The sequence below is a fragment of the Delphinus delphis genome, chromosome 7, assembly GCF_949987515.2.
Source record: "Delphinus delphis chromosome 7, mDelDel1.2, whole genome shotgun sequence".
Lineage (NCBI taxonomy): Eukaryota > Metazoa > Chordata > Mammalia > Artiodactyla > Delphinidae > Delphinus > Delphinus delphis.
In genome coordinates this window covers 12,986,852-13,004,885 of record NC_082689.1, presented here as the reverse complement: position 1 = coordinate 13,004,885, position 18,034 = coordinate 12,986,852, and the positions used below count along the sequence as shown (strand labels likewise).

The 18,034-nt window shown below is 39.3% G+C and overlaps 1 protein-coding gene across 1 annotated transcript in view; it reads left to right on the top strand.

Moving 5' to 3' along the window:
• NYAP2 (neuronal tyrosine-phosphorylated phosphoinositide-3-kinase adaptor 2) overlaps positions 1 to 18,034 on the top strand; it is a 246,692-nt gene that overhangs the window by 156,416 nt on the left and 72,242 nt on the right. The window contains exon 4 of the mRNA XM_060015500.1: positions 17,465 to 17,674. Coding sequence (XP_059871483.1) covers positions 17,465 to 17,674 — 210 coding nt within the window. The remainder of the gene's footprint in view (positions 1 to 17,464; positions 17,675 to 18,034) is intronic.

Sequence of the window (18,034 nt, the reverse complement as noted above, 5' to 3'; positions counted from 1 at the left end):
CTCTGTTACTTTAAAAGAAGATTGAAGCATTTTTCCATCTGCCTGTTAAAATGATTTGAGTCTTAATTAAAGTCGATTGCACCTGTGCATATATTCAACTACCCACACACCTCCCACCTACTAGTGGAAAAGCTTGTCTCTCCTTCAGAAATTAAAAAGGGGAACTATGATCTTTTTAAAAAAATCATAGGCATAGAAAACAGACAACACTGAGAAGTAAGTATGATGTTTTTTGGCTACCTTAGATCAATGTCTTTTTAATCTTCTAATGATTGCGGGTTATATAAATAAGTTAGTTATCTTCCTTAAATTGCTGGTTTCCTTATCATTTAAAAGGCAGCCTAGGGCTTCCCTGGTGGCGCAGTGGTTGAGAGTTCGCCTGCCGATGCAAGGGACATGGGTTCGTGCCCCGGTCCGGGAAGATCCCACATGTCGCGGAGCGGCTGGGCCCGTGAGCCATGGCCGCTGAGCCTGCGCGTCCGGAGCCTGTGCTACGCAACGGGAGAGGTCACAACTGTGAGAGGCCCGCGTACTGCAAAAAAAAAAAAAAAAAAAAAGGCAGCCTAGCTGAAAAAGTCAAGAAAAGGAATAAAAATTCAACAACAAATTCTCACCCACTCACTGGTTGCTTTTATGTGTTTTTAGCTTTGGCAGTTCAATCTTTCCTTATTTATGAAGATGGGGAATAATCATAACTGAAAGAAACAAAGATAGAAAGATAGAGAGAGGGAGGGAGGGAGGAAGGGAGGGAGGGAGGAAGGAAGGAAGGAAGGAAGGAAGGAAGGAATAAAGAAGAAAATATGATGGGGATCATCTTAAAACTTGATGTGATCAAATATTTTTCTCCTCCACCTACAAAATTTTTTTCAAAGAATTCTAATAAATATAAAATAGATTCGTGTCTTTTTTTCCAGCTCTTTTTCCTTTCTCTTGGGTAAAGAAGGATAATTAAAATGCTTTTAGCTAAAACAGGGAAAACTGGGGAAATAAAGGACCATGCCAGTCTGCAAAAAGAATAATGAAAAGTATGTTAAATATTGCTAAAAAAAATTCCATTAATTATAGAACAGTGGTTTTGTACCCCAGCTTTACTTTAGAAACTCTTGGGGAGCTTTTAAAAATGATTAGTGTCTCAGCCCCAGCCTCAGTGATCTAATTTAATTGTGGTCCAGGCATGGATACTTTCTGAAGTCTCTCCAAGAGTTTCCAACATGTTAGGACAGAAACCTCCAGTATAGAATGTGTTCTGGTACTTATCAACAGAATCCTAAACCTGACGATCCTTGAGCCCAGGTGCCTCATTTACAGATAAGCAAATAAAGGCTCAGAAGGCAAAAGTGATTTGCTCAAGGCCTCACAGTTAATTAGGAGCTAAGTCCGAACTGGCACCCAGGGTCTCATAACGCAAAGACGACTCCGTTTACACTGTAAAATGCTGTGGCTGGGACTTCCCAGATGGTGGCATTAAGAGGTATGAATCCTCTGCACTTGGTTTCCAAATTGCTGATATGAATCCATGCACTGCATTATTAGTGCTGATTTTATATCCTCCAACAACATCCAGGCCATTTCTGTAAAAATGTGGCAATAACCCATGCAACAGGAACTTCAGTATTTTTGTTTTTTTTTTACAGTACGCGGGCCTCTCACTGTCGTGGCCTCTCCCGTTGCGGAGCACAGGCTCCGGACGCGCAGGCTCAGCGGCCATGGCTCACGGGCCCAGCCGCTCCGCGGCATGTGGGATCCTCCTAGACAGGGGCGCAAACCCACGTCCCCTGCATCGGCAGGCGGACTCTCAACCACTGCGCCAGCAGGGAAGCCCCGGAACTTCAGTTTGATCCCAAACGTCTAATACTCATTTCCTGTGCACATTAACTCAGTCTTGAGGACACATAAAAATGTTCTACATTACAGAAGTCCTCCCAATCTTTATATGTCTGGTAACAAGAGTATTACATGGATCTTGCTAGTCATTCTTTCTTTCCTATTGTTCGAAGGGTTATTCTGACATAACCATTTAAAAAATAGATAGAAACAATGGTAAAGGCATCAATAGAATTCCACATTTTTGTTTCCTATAGAAGAAAAAGTTAATTTGGATTCCTTGCCTCCAGTAGATAATTGGTCTACTTTCTCCCAATGGCCTTAGTAAGCAGTGCTTCTGCTCATAAAGCCACGTCCTCTTGAATACCTCATAAAAGGGCAACTCAGAATTATAGCCATGGTTTCTTTATTCTGCGCATGCCATTGTTACTTCTCCTCGGACTTGACATCGTTTCTTCCGCATTTTGGCTGTGTGATTGTTCGTGTTGTCAGCAGCACCTAAGGCTATTTTGTATGTAAAACCACTCCTCTTCTGTCCTATGCTAAGCTAGCATTAGTTTGAAAATCCCTTTAAAGCAGGCCAAAATTATAGTTTTAAGAACATTGTCCTTCAGTAGTGGGCCACTTTCATCAAATAACATTTCTGTAATGTATTTAGGTGCACGTGAATCGCATTTCCCTTTAAACTGAGGAAAGAGTGTAAGATTTTAAGTTTTGGCCTCTTCTTTTTTTTCCATAGAATTTCAGATCCAAAAAGCATCTTAGAGATGCTATGGTCTAAATCCCTTTAGACATGAGTACACAGAAGCAGAGAAAGTAAAACAACATACACAAGTGTCACCTGTATGATGGCAGAACCATCATTACCAGGGTCAAGTTTCCCAAATAATTAAATCCAGACATCTTTGTACTATGCCAGTCTCTATTCAGTATTACTGTGACTGGGACAGTAGGAGGAGAAAAATGTAAAGCTCACATATGTTCATGTCCCTACAGCCTCCTTTCTTCAAGAAGATTCTTTTTTAGATTGTTAGCTTTATGTTAATTTGCTGCCTTGTGTCCTACTTAAGCATGACACTAGTGTCAGGTCTTCTATAATTGTTTGCATATGATTTCGGAATTTGTCAAAAAATGTAGATATCTTAAAACATCCTAAGCCAAAAATGTGTGACTGATCCAGGTTTAAAGATTTTATAACCCTAAAACTCTTAATTTAGAATTGTCAAGTATTTTAGTATTCTTTTTGTCCCACTAAGAGATTTTTATTGGTAGCTTCTCTATCAAATTCGTGAAGAACTAGAGGTAGAGAGAGGTAGGATGAGCTGCAGTCCTGTCATTTTAAATGGGAAAGAAAAACAAAAAGGCCACCATTGGCATTATGGGGGCTGTAGAGAGCTGTGGGCATAAATATTTAATGTGGTAAATTATAGGGAGACATTTGCATTTTATGCGCTATTTTGAAGTAAAAAGGATTGTCGAACAATAAGGACACTTTCCCTAATTATGTTCCATTTTTAATATGCAGAGAATTGACTCTGGGTTCAGGGCAGCTATTTAATGAAATCTCAATGTAACCTTGTCTGATATTTTTCTCTCTAAATCTTGACATCAGATTAAGACCAGACAATGAGGTTGGTTAATAAAAAATGATTATCTTGTCATTGAACAGATGATAGATTTTGAATTCCCAAAAAAAAAAAAATGATCTTCATCTGTCGATAGTCACAGGTTCATCTGCATTGGATGCAAACACTAAAAATTGTTTATAAAAAGATATGCAACTAAATATTTTATATTTCTGCACCTTTGTATCTATGTCTGTAGGATACAGTGAAAAGGATGTTTAAGAAGTTGATGACATCAGGATGTTAAGGTAGTGATATCAGGAGTTCTGGGGATTTCGTATGTCCAGAGATAAGATGGTGCTGATAATAAAACACTGGCCTGGGATAACTCCTTACACTTTGTCCTCCTGGTTCTTGCACACTTCTCCTGGGAGAATCTTCCTTTAATACTGATGACATCACCATACTCTACTCCTCAAAAATAAGTACAAACTCTGAAGCCTGTCACTCAAAACCCTCCTTAACTTGTTTCTCCCTTTCTATGTAAATTCAGGTCCCATTCTTTCCTAATATAAAGCCTTTTTTCTAGACAGTCTGAATGTATTATAGAACCTGAAGCATCGTTCCTCTCTACCCTTTGTTTGAAAGTATTTGCTTGTGCTATTTTGTCAGGCTGGGAATTTGTTATTAGGATCAGTCTGGGGGAAGACACACTCAAGGAAAGAGCCTGGAAACCAGCTTGGGACTATTAACACAGGAAGATCTGGGGTTCAGGGTATATGAGGAAAGGTCTAGAAGGAGAGGATGCAGGTTCTGGATGGACACAGGCTCTTGGCCTCCTAGACTCCTTGCCCCATGGTGAGGGTGCATCAAGAGGAGAATCAGAATGAGAATCTCCAAAGTTCAGTGCCCAGGACAGGGGCCCTGGTTGCCTCAGGCTAAGGATGACACTGTCTTTATTTAAATTTGCTCCAAATAAAAGATATGAAACTCAATCATATAAAATGTAAATAACAGCATAGTATTTGATATTTGGAAATGTCCTTAAAAGTGATCTTATATTGTATGATACTCACATTTTAAAAATAAAGAAATAGGATTTCAGAAGGAAAATGTGGCATACTGGAGTCAGGCACATTGGGAGTCACATCTTGGCCTTATTGTTCACCAGCATGTATTGGTTTCTTCATCAGTAAAATGAGAATTTTATAATCACAGAGCAGTTAGTCGACAAACATCTGTTTTCCTCCACTCATTTCTTCATATTGCTCCTTACCTTAATTAAAATCTAGAGAGTAGCAGAACTAGATTAAGGTTTCATGTACAGTTGTATGTTAGTTTACTAGGGCTACCAAAGCAAACTACTACAGACTGAGTGGCTTACACAATAAAAAATTATTTCTCACAGTTCTAGAGTCTGGAATTCAAAGATCAAGGTATCGAGAGGTTTGGTTTCTCCTGAGGCCTCTCTCCTGGGCTTGCAGATGGCTGCCTTCTGACTGTGTCCTCTCGTGGCTTTTTCCTTGTGGGTGTGCATCCTTGGTGTCTCTTCCTCTTCTTATGAATAGGATACCAGTCATATTGGATTAGGATCCCACCCGTATGACCTCATTAACCTTAATTACCTATTTAAAGGCTGTATCTCCAAAGACAGTCACGTTCAATATTAAAGCTTCAACAAATGAATTGGGGTCAGGGGGATGGCACAGTCCAGGTCCATAACAGTGAGAAGGAAAAAGTAAATAACTGGAAATTTCGACTGCATACCAGGGTTTTATTTTTTCTCCAAAACTATGTTATAGAATGAGATTGAGTCTGAATTCCAACCTCATCTCTACTAGCAGCAGGCTGTCAGGGGGCCACCCATTCATTTTCCAGAGTACATTCTGTGTAGCTATAGAAGCCGTGAGATTTTTCTTGGAGAAGGGAGAAACAAACAAGCAAACAAACAAATGCCCTAGAGAATAAGTTCAAGAAACTGCAGATTATATCAGCCTCCTAGACAGGCACAACGTACAAAAATTGGTTAAAGACTTGAAGAAATCTTAAGAGAACAAGGCTGTTTAACTTTGTGTAGCCCAGCATTTTCCCAACTTATTCAACTGTGAAAGCATTTTGTGAATAATACGTATAGTCCATTAAGAGTTGTAGGTGTTAATTTGCCTTTCACCTATATGAACACATGAATTGATAGACTTTGAGGTTTCAGCAAGCTGGTTGGGCTTGAGATGCAGAAAAAGAGGGAGCTGGACTAGAAGCAAGTTTTTAGAATATATTGTGGATGGAAATGCAATACAGGCTGGGGGAACATTATATCACTCCATTAGGAAAAGTCTGGAAAGAAGCAGTCAAAACCCTCATTTTCACGCATTTCCCTCTAAAGATTTTTTATCAAGGACAAATAAGTATTGGGTTGGCTAAAACGTTCATTCGGTTAGTGAACACATTGTTCAATAAAGTTCTTCGTGAAAATGAAAATGTGTCTTTTTTTTTTTTTTTTGCGGTACGCGGGCTTCTCACTGTTGTGGCCTCTCCCGCTGCGGAGCACAGGCTCCGGACGCGCAGACTCAGCGGCCATGGCTCACGGGCCCAGCCGCTCCGCGGCACGTGGGATCTTCACGGACCGGGGCACGAACCCGTGTCCCCTGCATCGGCAGGCGGACTCCCAACCACTGCGCCACCAGGGAAGCCCGAAAATGTGTCTTTTATTTTTACTTAAAACTGAACGAACCTTTTGGCCAACCCAATACTTACAAGACTAGACATCAGTCCCTTCTCTACGCTGCTGCAGCTAGAGTGATCTTTTAAAAGTCTTAATATATTTTTTTGGTCTATCGCTGTAAAAAAACATTCAGTTGCTTTCCCTTGCTCTGAGAATTTGCAGTGAAGCCCTTGCCCCAAGGAGACCTTGTTTATCTGACCCAGCTCTATCTCTCCACCTCACTTAGTACCTCCCTCCTCTTCCTCTCTCTGCTGTAGTTGGGCAGACCCTCTTTCTCTCTTCCAACTTGTGTGTGCATTGAACAGTTAGTTTTCCCGGGCTGCAAAACTCATGGAGCCCATCCTCAGCCTCCCCTTTGTCACTTGTTGAATCACTATTCAGTCAAGATTTCTTGACTACTCTACTAGGAAAATGAGCTGTTAGACACTTTCACTATACTCCACCATCTCTCCTTGTTTTTATTAGAGCTCAAATACTGACTGTATTAGTTCATGTAATTGTTTTCTCTCTTTCTTAGAGTAGGAGCCCCATGTGAGTAGATGTCACGGTGTTTTAGTTCGCTGTCCTATTCTCTCACTGTCAACAGTGCCTGGCTTGCAAGATGTTTACACAGATGGAGCGAGGCATGTACATTTTATCATTAATTGAATACAATACAGAAAAAATATATAGTTTTCTTCACTGGCCATTTATTTTTTCAAAGCAATCCAAAAAAATATTTTTGAGTGAACTGCTCAAACCAGTCTTAGAAAATGCACTTTCTTGGTTTTTCTGACTTGTTTCAGTGTTATTGATAAATATCTCTTGATACCTATGGTTTGGATTACACAGTATGCTGCAGGAGTATTAATCCAATCTACTTCCCATCTGAAAACTACTGTGAACTTCTTTATAATTTGTATGTTGATGTGTCGCAGAAGCTGAGTTGTTTGTAATTTACACGATTTAGATTGACAATTGATTTCTCCCAAATCTCATCACATGAATTTCCTGTTTCTACAATCTTCGCATTTCTAAAAAGAAAGTTATTGATTCTTTTTAAATAAGGTAAATAATCCTCCTTATAGGAATCCAAACAAAAGGAAACCAAGCAAAACAAAGCCTCACTGCTGTGGCTGTTTGTTCAGAGAGACCCAGGTTCAAATCCTGACTCCTCCAATTGTCCACCGCCAACTGGCCTTGGGGAGCTTATTAAGCAAGAGGACCGACCCTCATTTTTCCTTAGCAGTAAAGGAAATCATCACACCTGCCTGGGAAGGATTGATAATATTATTTGTAAAGAGTCTAGTGCAGCCTCTGACCTATTCTAGCCACTGATTACATAGAAGCTTAATTCAAAATGTTGTTGCTGGTGTTATAAGACATTGTTTGTAACTGGCATTTCCGCCTTTCCAGTAGTGACTAGGAAACATTCACTTTCCTTTTTACTGACAAGGGAAAACATTGAGAGTATTATCTGTATTTTTTATACCAGGACCCTTATTTTCTTCTAATCAAGTGTTAAGAAAAAAAAATTGGATTCTGGGTTTGCTGATGATCCTAAACAAATCATTGGTGCTTTTAAAGAGCTCACTTTCTCTTATTTATTTTATAGTTTACTGTGTTTTGTTTGGAAGAGGAATTATTAAACTATAAAAATCACCTTGAAGAATGTAAAACACTGAAGTATAAAGTGGAAATAAATATTTTAGAACAGATATAATCATATTATTGAAACCTCATGAACTATTTTGCTTTTAGTAGGAACTTTAGTATCATAGATGTATAAAATTTTAGACTTAGAAGGATACTTAGAAATAATTTATTTCAAATCTATAATTGTATCTGAGAAAACCAAGGCTCAAGAGAATTGTTTTATTGAACTGACCTGAGAATGGCTTCCAGATCATCTCAACCCCATTCCACAATGGTTTACTGCTTTGATAGTTCTGAGAAAAATATTTTATTTAGAATTTTTTTCTAAATGTATCTATTTATATCTAAATTATTTTTATGTTGAAGAAATGGTAAATATTTTCTTTGTGAATATTTAAAAAATAATCTTTTTTAAAAATTATTCCTTAGAGATTTTGTTCTTTGCTACTCTTTTGGATGAAAAACTATTTGGAAAAAAATTGGATGACATCTTCATTCAAATTAATATCAATAAAATCTATAAGCTATTTGAATGATGATTTCAGATGCTCATCCACTTGTACATTCAGCACATACTTACTGAAGCCATAGTGTATAAAATATCTATTGCATACTCAATAAAGATGTATTTATCAGTTTTGTAAAGTGTTTTTATTATAACTAGAGCTAAGAGAGAAGCATTGCTTGCTGAATTCCTTTACCATATTTGGCAATTTAACTTACCTTTCTGCCCTTCTTTTTTCTGTCAGTATGCCAATACAAATGTCCTCATTAGAAACTCAAGGATTTTATATTTATTGATTATTATTATTATTTTTTGGCCACGCCATGTGAGACTTGCAGGATCTTATTTCCCCAACCAGGGATTGAACCCGGGCACCAGCAATGAAAGCGCTGAGTCCTAACCACTGGGCCATGAGGGAATTACCAAGGATTTTATATTTAGAATATATTTTACAGGAGAGAAAATGAGAAATTCTATCTATTGAAATCTGTAGTAGAGTAGTCCAACTGCTATAGCAAACAACCTCAGTGGCTTAATAGAATACAACTTATATCTTGTTCATGTCACAGACCACCACAGACCACCACATATGTCACAGACATGTGAATTAATGGGCTCAGTGGAAAATAGACTATTCTCCCCTTAGTTATTGGGGATTTTCCATCTGATGGCTTTTCCAGCATCTAGGACCTCAGAAAATCCCAACCAGCTGGAGGGGGATGCAAGAGGATGAGGTTTTGTGGGAAGTTTCAGGACCAAACTTGGAGGTGGCGTACATCACTTCTACTCACATGCTAATGACCAGAAATCAGTTGTATGGCTCTTCCTGACTGCAAGGAATACTGGGAAGTATGATTTTTCTAGGTGCTCAGAGAGAACAAACAGTTTGGTCAGCATCTAACTAGTCTTTGCCCACAGGTCCTCTTGGCTTCTGCCTTAGGAGAACAAACAAAAATATAGATTGTGTTCTTTGAGAAAAATGTCTCTCATCACCCTGCAATACTAGAATTTCTTAAAGAAAGTGTTACTAAAATATGTCAACATTTGAGCTATGCCTGATGACTTCAGTGAAGGTTTTTTAGGTAGAGAAAATCTCTTGAAAAAAGCGAGTAGTTAAATCATGTGGACATTTGGTTGAGAGTTTTTGAAGACCAAACATGGCCTTTAAAATTCTATTTATTTTTCCGCCCTATGAATAAGCGTCATCCTTTGCAACCATGAAAAAATAACTTTTGAATATAAGTCAGTATGTGAGTTCCTGTGTCTTAGGGTGAGAGATACCTGCTGGGTGGTGGTCAGGAAACCTTTATCAGGTTTTTACTAATTGTCATTTGTGTGACCTTGAGCAAGTTGTGTAAAAGCTCTGAGCTCTTTTTAAATGTGTCAAATGATTAGGATTCTTTGCAAAGTCTATCCTACTTCCATGTGCCGCATCTGTTTTATTATTTTATTAAATAATGTACCTCATTTATTTTATTAAAACCAAGGTTTTACTTTATTTGCCTTCTTAACACAAACCTGGATTTTCTTTCTGGTTTTCTTTAAAACCATGGAATCTCTAGATACCTGAGCTATTGTTCTTTATATATATTTGAAGAGAAGGCATCCCTTAGATGTTGGAATTGACATAACTGACCCCAAATGACAAAGTTCACATGAGAGAAGCAATCATAAAAAATTTAAAAATTGCCCCTGCTCCCTGGTGCCCTTTCATTGTGCAGACAGGGGAGCCTTTGCCCTCTTTTCTCTGGGGTCTCGGGAGGTGGAATAATGGAAGTGCAAAGGGAGGACCCCAGCGCCCACCTAGACTCATAGGTAAACCATGTCAGGCTGTCTGGCTCTGATCAGCTCTAGACACCGCAGGTTTTTTTTGTTGTTTTTTTTTTCTGTACACAGGCCTCTCACTGTTGTGGCCTCTCCCATTGCAGAGCACAGGCTCCGGATGCGCAGGCTCAGCGGCCATGGCTAACGGGCCCAGCCGCTCCACGGCATGTGGGATCCTCCCGCACCGGGGCACGAACCCATGTCCCCTGCATCGGCAGGCGGACTCTCAACCACTGTGCCGCCAGGGAAGCCCGACCCCGCAGTTTTAAAAGACACCATCACATGCAATTATTGTCCAGGTCAGGGTGACCAGGAGAGCGAGAGTTCTAGATTTGTATTCTGAAGATGACATGACCAAGGGGAGACAGACTCCCTCACTCTGGATTCTAAAGGGTGTTTACTTAAACACAGAATTAGACTAGTTCTCTGAGTAGTTCCAGAAACAGGACGACCAACAACCAACAAATAGTGGTGCTTGGAGGGAGGCCAACTTGAGCACTGTATAAAAGCTTTCCAGCAATTAAATATGTTCTCAGTTGTGTCCAGCTTTCCCATGAGATGGGAACTCCCCCTTCCTGGGGCTACCCTCCCAAAGGCAGGCAGACCTCAGCAATTACATACACTCACACCTTGCTTTTGATGAGCTGTTGTGACTGGGATTTCCGAGGTCTCTTTCAGCTCTAATACCCATCTGATAATGCAATTTAGTGCAGTGCCTCCTTTAGAGTTTAAATTTGTTGTCTTTTCTGCCTAATTAATCTGCCGTGATCACCTTTCATTATTTCCATGGTTCAGCAGTTGGAATAGAATAGAGAGACTTTGATCTTGATGATTATACCGATATGAGGGGACAATTCTGAAGCATTCTTTATATCCATAGGAAACTCGAATTCTCATCAGCAACATGAGCTTTGGTCCCCATATTGCCAGGCACAATTAAGTCCATATTTTGTAACCAAGGGACCCCTATGTGAAAGTGTGAAATTTTTAGTACAACAGCAGTCACAAACCACAAATATAAAAGCCTCTTGTCTAAGTCATCTGAATCATGTAGATGTTCAGAGAAGCGATTAAATGACAAGGTAAATTAATCCTGTTAAATACTGCAAAAATAAAAGAAGAAAGGAGAATGCAGTCTTATGTCCCCCGAGAAAGCAGTGTTACTCCTCATATTTCCAAATAATACTAATTTTCCCAGGTAGATCACTTGTTTTCTGGTCTGTCATTCGCAAGTCAATTAGAAACATGTATGGGTTAACAAAAAAATAGTTTTGGCTACAGTAATTAGCGTATGTTTGTCAGTGAGGGTTATTGGTTCATGCCATGGCCCATGTGCCGGATGAGATTGGAAAGGTTGGAGGGAAGGCTGTGAGTCATGGCCTAAGATAAGGTTACATCCAGGGGTAAAAGCTAATAAGCTCACTGTCCTGAGTGAAGCAGGAATGACACATTCATTCAGTTGATTTTCACTGATATCAGGTATTAAGTACCAACATGAAAGATGAAGTCTTTAGGCTTAAGAAGCTTATGGTCTGGTGGGGAGACCAGACATATAAATAAATAATTGCATGATCTTTCCAGCCAAAAAAAAAAAAGAAACATCTTTGGAGAGAGGATAAAACAGTTTTAATCGGTTGTAGTTCCCCAGACAGCCATATGTAACGGTCCATCACTGCAAATTGTTTTCTTTGTCTCTAGAACTTGAGAGGGATTTTTAGGTCGTGAAGATTTATAAGTGTCCTCAGTACTGTTTCATCGTTGAGAGAGTGAATCAAAGACTCTGGGGGAAGTCAATGTCTGGTGGGCAGCAGATCTGATGCTGAAAGCCATGACACCCACCTGGGGAGCCAAGTGATTGTAGGTGGCCCAGGGCAGGAACGGAGAGAGAGGAATGAGTTAGAAGCTGGGGAGACAAATACAGACTCACAGACAGCATAAGCAGCAGGAAATGGGAAAACTTTGAGAAAGGAGTTCACAGCATGAAGTGTGTGGATTGGCATCCTATAGAGAATATGTTGGTCATAAACAGATGACTCCTGGTCTCTTATCCTTACTTATCCATCTTCAACTTAAGCACTGTAAAAAGTTTAAGACAGTGATACGTAAAATGCACAATATGAAAGACAAGTGCAATACAATAATATATGCTTTTTTCATAGCAAGATCAGATTTCAATGTGAGAATACGACTTTAGATCAATAGTCAACACTCCATGGTAGAGGATGAGCAACTTCTTCGTAGTATGCCCAGTTCTACATACTGGGGCTTAACTGTGAACACTGAAAGGACTCAGTTTCCACGTAAAAATGTACCATGGTCACTTCCATGTCCTGGCTATTGTAAGTAGTGCTGATTCACTTTGTTACACAGCAGAAACTAACACAACATTGTAAAGCAATTATACTCCAATAAAAATGTTTAAAAAGAAAAACATACCATGGTACCTAAGATTGATCTTGTTCAGGAAAGTTTGTTACTAAAAATCAATTTTTGTTTTCAGCAGGCTTTAAGAAAACATTGAGATATATGGATATGGATAAACACATCCTTATTCCTCTGAACAGATTTCTCTGAGCATTCAATATGTCTTATTGTATGAATTTCTTAGTCTAATTGTCCACTTTCCATTGGTCTCTTTTCAACAGCTATTTTAAAGTTTTTCGTATTTATTTTAGTTAGAAAATGCATTTTGTAGGAAGCTCTTCTTGAATATCACGGGATACCTGGTTGATTCCCCAATAAAATGCTCAATAATACATTTATGATTTTCTTACAGATTTTTCAGCTCTGCCTTCTATTTAGGATGTGAAGGTACACCGGCACAAGTCTGAGTAGCATGATTTGTGCAAACCTTTTGTTCAGGTTTCTCTAAATATACCTGCCAAAACTCACTGAAGGCTAACCTCTGGGACTTGAAAACAAAGAAAGAAGAAAAAAAAAAAGACTCCTTTTTGTTCCCAAAGCTGTATTGGACTTTTATTTAGTTGAGATTTGAGACCTAAATGACACTTCCCTGGTGTGTGTATGTGAATAATTTGAATGAGAACAAAGAAACTGAGGTTGGTGGGTAGACTTTGACATCCTCAGCCTTTCATATTTAAAATAGTGTCCGAACCTGCAGGAACAGTATTGGACCCAGTGTTAAATGAGAGCATTTTTTTTAGTTTGGTTAATTTCAATACCAGTGGTAGAAGACTCTGTGTGTTTGTGTGTGTGTGTATGTGTGTGTGTGTGTGTGTATGTGTGTGTGTGTGTGTGTGTGTGTGTGTGTGAGAGAGAGAGAGAGAGAGAGAGAGAGAGAGAGAGAGAGATAAGAAAAAAATTGTAACTGCTTAATGATGGCAGTGGGAATAAAACATAGAGGTCGATAATAAGGCAAACATCCCAATGGTTAGTTTAAAATCTGGAAGAGAACGTGAGGTGAAACAGATGGGTCATTAGGTTCTGATGCTGTGACATTTGGAAGCCAGAGCTACATTTTCTTTGAAACTGTGAATAAACAGCTTGGGTATAGTCTAGGATGTTCTTTTCTGATACTGGTTTTATTCCATTTGACTCAGGGCACAGAAAAGTAAGTGCTGGTTAAATTGTCTTGCTATGGTTATTTGCTGGAATGTATTAGTTTAAAATATTTTTACTTATATTTGATTTCAGTATAACTGGGACTTAAGCTTGGGATCTTTCTAAGATTGTTCTTATGGGACTACCCTCCTGGTTTAAGTTCTGTCTCACAGAATGATATTTTTGACATGTGTTTACACAACTGCATAGCACCTGGGAGCTGGAAGGAACCATAGCAATGTGGAAATAAACGAAGAGCAAACAAATGAGAACACGCAGGGCTATTTCATCAGGCCTTGCCGAAGCAAGGCAGTCAGCCACCACATTTGGCAGAGACTCAAGGCAGGGAGAAGAGTGGGAAAGCTTTATAGTGGGAAAAAGGGAAGGCTTCAGTTACACCCCCAGTGAAGGCTGTTGGCATAGGGAAGCTATAGGCAGCCTAACTAGAAGCAGGACATCCTATGTTGTTGGTTAGGGGAACATATTTGACTTTCTCTGGTTGATCCTATGCTAAAAGCAGGGCCCAAAACTGGGGAAGCTGTCAGTTTTTAATCAAATCCTGGCTGCTTTGGGCCAATTGTTATACAGGTTATTATTTGCTAGAGATAGTGGTCTGAATTTCTACAAGTCTGAATTATAGATTGTAGGTTGGCTTTCTGGGCTGGTTATTGTAGATAATCAGCTAGAATTCTATTTTTCTATGTGGTCTGGCAGTTTTCTATCTGTATCTTCAGTCTCTCAGTGATTATCCAAAACAAATGTAGAAAGAATAAATAAATTCATAAATGACAAATTACTACAATTTTTTAAATGAATGCTACTTTTTGCATGTGTGGCCCTGTTTTGTTTTTAAAATATTTTAAAATGTAGGATATTATTAGATCCTTCAAATTAAATGGGGAAAGTTAGGCAGGGCTGGTATTAGCTCCATTTTGTAGTTAAGCAAAATGGAGCTCCAAGTGGAGAAACCAAGGGCTCAGTGTCATGGGCCACCAGCCATATGGCCACAATGGCCAAGGCTCCCAGCTGGGCCTCTCAGATCCCTCACCCAGCTGCTTACTATATTATAAACTATTCTGTCTCTGCCCCACAGATTCGGATAACAGGGAACCAAAGTGTGACATCTGTCTTATCACACTGCTTGAAGATGATGAGTGTTTGAACTTACATGCAAAGAAAACAAAATACAGATTCTCTGAACCATTTCTGTAATTTTTCACTATGGTCTTTCTCAAAGATCTTTATTTGAATTAAACTTTCAACCTGGTGAATTTTACAACTTGTGATTTTTAGGTAACCAGATTTTTGAAAATACTATTAGCTCTGTGCCACTTCAGTACATTTGTAACACTGGCTTGATCCTCTTGTTCCATTAAGAATGTTGTATTTTCTACACACATCAGAAAGATGCCGGAGGAGTTGGGAAAAGTACTCGATAAATGAATTGGTTAAATACCTACTGAGCAATATGCTAAGAGCTAGAGGCACCAAGTGGAGAAAAAAGCAAAACTCAGGGCTTCCCTGGTGGCACAGTGGTTGGGAGTCCGCCTGCCGATGCAGGGAACACGGGTTCGTGCCCCGGTCCGGGAAGATCCCACATGCCGTGGAGCGGCTTGGCCCGTGAGCCATGGTCACTGAGCCTGCGCGTCCAGAGCCTGTTCTGCAATGGGAGAGGCCACAACAGTGAGAGGCCCGAGTACTGCAAAAAAAAAAAAAAAAAATACTCAGACCCTGCCTTTAAAGAACTCCGGGTCTTTTAAGAAGAACAGGTACACAGAAAAATGATACAAGACAGTGTCAGTGCAGAGATGACTTTATCCCAACATGGGCTGGATATATGGGATGGGGAGGCCTCAAGGATACTTAAATTAAGTAACCTTGACTGAGGAAAGAGTTCCCCAATTAAAGGACAGGATGTAAGGGTATTCAAAGCAGGTGAGATAGGAGATGGTAGCTATAGAAACCAGTGTTGTTTTTCTTGGAAGTTTTTGTTGGAAGTGGAGTGGAGAAGAGGAAGCTACAGCCAATTTATTGATATTTCTTGAATACAACGTTCAGGTAGGAAGTAAAAAAGTTAGAGAGGCAGGAAAGAGTGGGATGGTGGAGAGTCTTGGGGTTGTAAAGGGCTTAGACATACTTCTGTGGGTAACAGTGGGCTTCTGGAAGGATTTTAGTCAGGGTTTACATTAAGAACAGATTTGCATTTTTTTGTTTTTGTCTCTAAACACTTATCTATGCGCATTACAGAATGGCTATCACATCAGTTCTCTGAAATAACATCGTTCTGAATGTAGCAAGTGGATATCACTCCTAAACCATGTTTATTTACTCTATGTGCTTTTTTTTTTAATTAGGAAGTGATTTTATTAAAAAAAAATTTCCCATTGGCTATTTTTTTTAAATTGAAGTATAGTTGATTTACAATGTTGTGATAGTTTTAGGTGTATAACAAAGTGATATATATATATATATATATATATATATATATATATTCTTTTTCAGCTTCTTTTCCCTTATAGGTTATTATAAAATATTAAGTAAAGTTCCCTGTGCTATACAGTAGGTCCTTGTTGGTGATCTATTTTATATATAGTAGTGTGTTTCTGTTAATCCCAAACTACATGTGCTTTTAAACACTTCTGTACATGCCTTACAGAATGGCTATCGCATCTAGTCCCTGAAAAAAACACTTGATCAGATTTTCATTTTAAACAGATCACTTTGGCAGTCTACGGAGCTTGTATTTTGGGGAGTCAAGGACAGAGTCAAGGAGGCAGGTTGCAATAATTCAAGGGTGATGATTAGAGCTTGAGCCAGAACAGTTGAGGTAGACATGATACAAAGTGCAACAGAAGGGAAAACAAGATATTTAGAAATAAAATCTGTAGAATTTGCAGACTGATGGATTTGGAGAGTAGCGGTTAAAGAAAGAGACAGATAAGTTTCTAGCTTGGATGTTTGGCAGCACAGAAGGAACCATTAGTTTAGTAAGAAATGGTGTCAGTACAGTGCGTGAATGTTAAATTTGTGTTATCTAAGGGGTATCCGGATGGACTCATCCAGTAGGCAGTTGGATAAATGAGTCTGCAGCTCAGGAGAATGTTCCAGACTTCTGACAAACTATTTAGAAATCACTAGCCATCAGACAATTGCTAGTTGAATCCTGGAGGATGAAATCACAGAAAGAATATATGTAGAGTGAGAACGGTGGCTAAGCTAGAACCCTGGGGACAACCAACATGTGAGGGACTCTCCGAGGAAGAACAGGTATGAATGACACAGCAGTGGTGTTGGCGAGCGCACCACAGGAAGATGGCCCATCAGTGAAGCCAAGAAAATTGAAGATATCAATAAGACAGTAATCAAAGAGTAATCAAATGGCTTAAAAATGTCTTCTTAATTTGCCAACTAAAAAGCACTAGGTGATTTAAGCAAAAGTACTTTTAGTAGAGTGGCTGGGCTAAGTTCATGTCACAGTGGGTAGCAGAATGAAGAGAAGATGAGAAAGTAAAGAGAGGGAGTGTAAAGTGCTCCTTATGAAGTTTCCTTGAAGATTAGCAGAAGGGAAGAGTTACTAAAGAATACTGAATATTCATTGAGGTTCTCTACTTCCGAAGAGATAATTATTTTCTGCTGATAATAACCTGCACAGCTCAGAAAAAAGACCCATGTGAGCTGTCCCTGTTTTATTTAAATGTAGTCTTCAACACAAGTCTAAGTTTCCAAAAATATATTTAAAATATTTTAGAAAATCATTCTTTAATATTTAAGGAATCTGGGAAGGATTTGACTCTTGTTTAACAGAATATAATTCTGGTTAATACACAGAATCAGCAGAGGAGCTGAAAGTTCGGAGCCACAGCACGGAACCAATACCAAAGTTGGACAACAAAGAGAGAGGACATCATGGGGCATCTTCCTCCAGAGAGCCTATCAAAGCTCAGGAATGGGATGGAACACCTGGGCCACCTGTGGTCACCAGTAGACTGGGAAGATGCTCTGTGAGCCCTACCTTGCTAGCAGGAAACCACAGCTCAGGTAAGAAAGATAATGTTCTCCTGGACGGTAAGTCCTCGGGTGTCTAGAAACTGCTTTTATGAAATTATCACTTAGAAAACCATAACCACAGATATCTCTGTCTCTACTCATAGAGACAGCGTAAATAGCCCTGCACACAAAAGGAGGTGACAGCATGTGGCACACTACAGGGAACATTCTTCACATGGATGATAGAGAAGTGAATGGTGCTTTTCGGAGCTGTGCAATGCAGCAGCCCTTACAACTCCAACTGTCTTGCACTAAATTTCTTAAAAAAAAGAATCCTCGGGGCTCATCTAAAGCAGTTTTCATTTATAAAGTTGAAGTAACTTAGAGTTTATGCCTCCTTTGCTTCAAAAA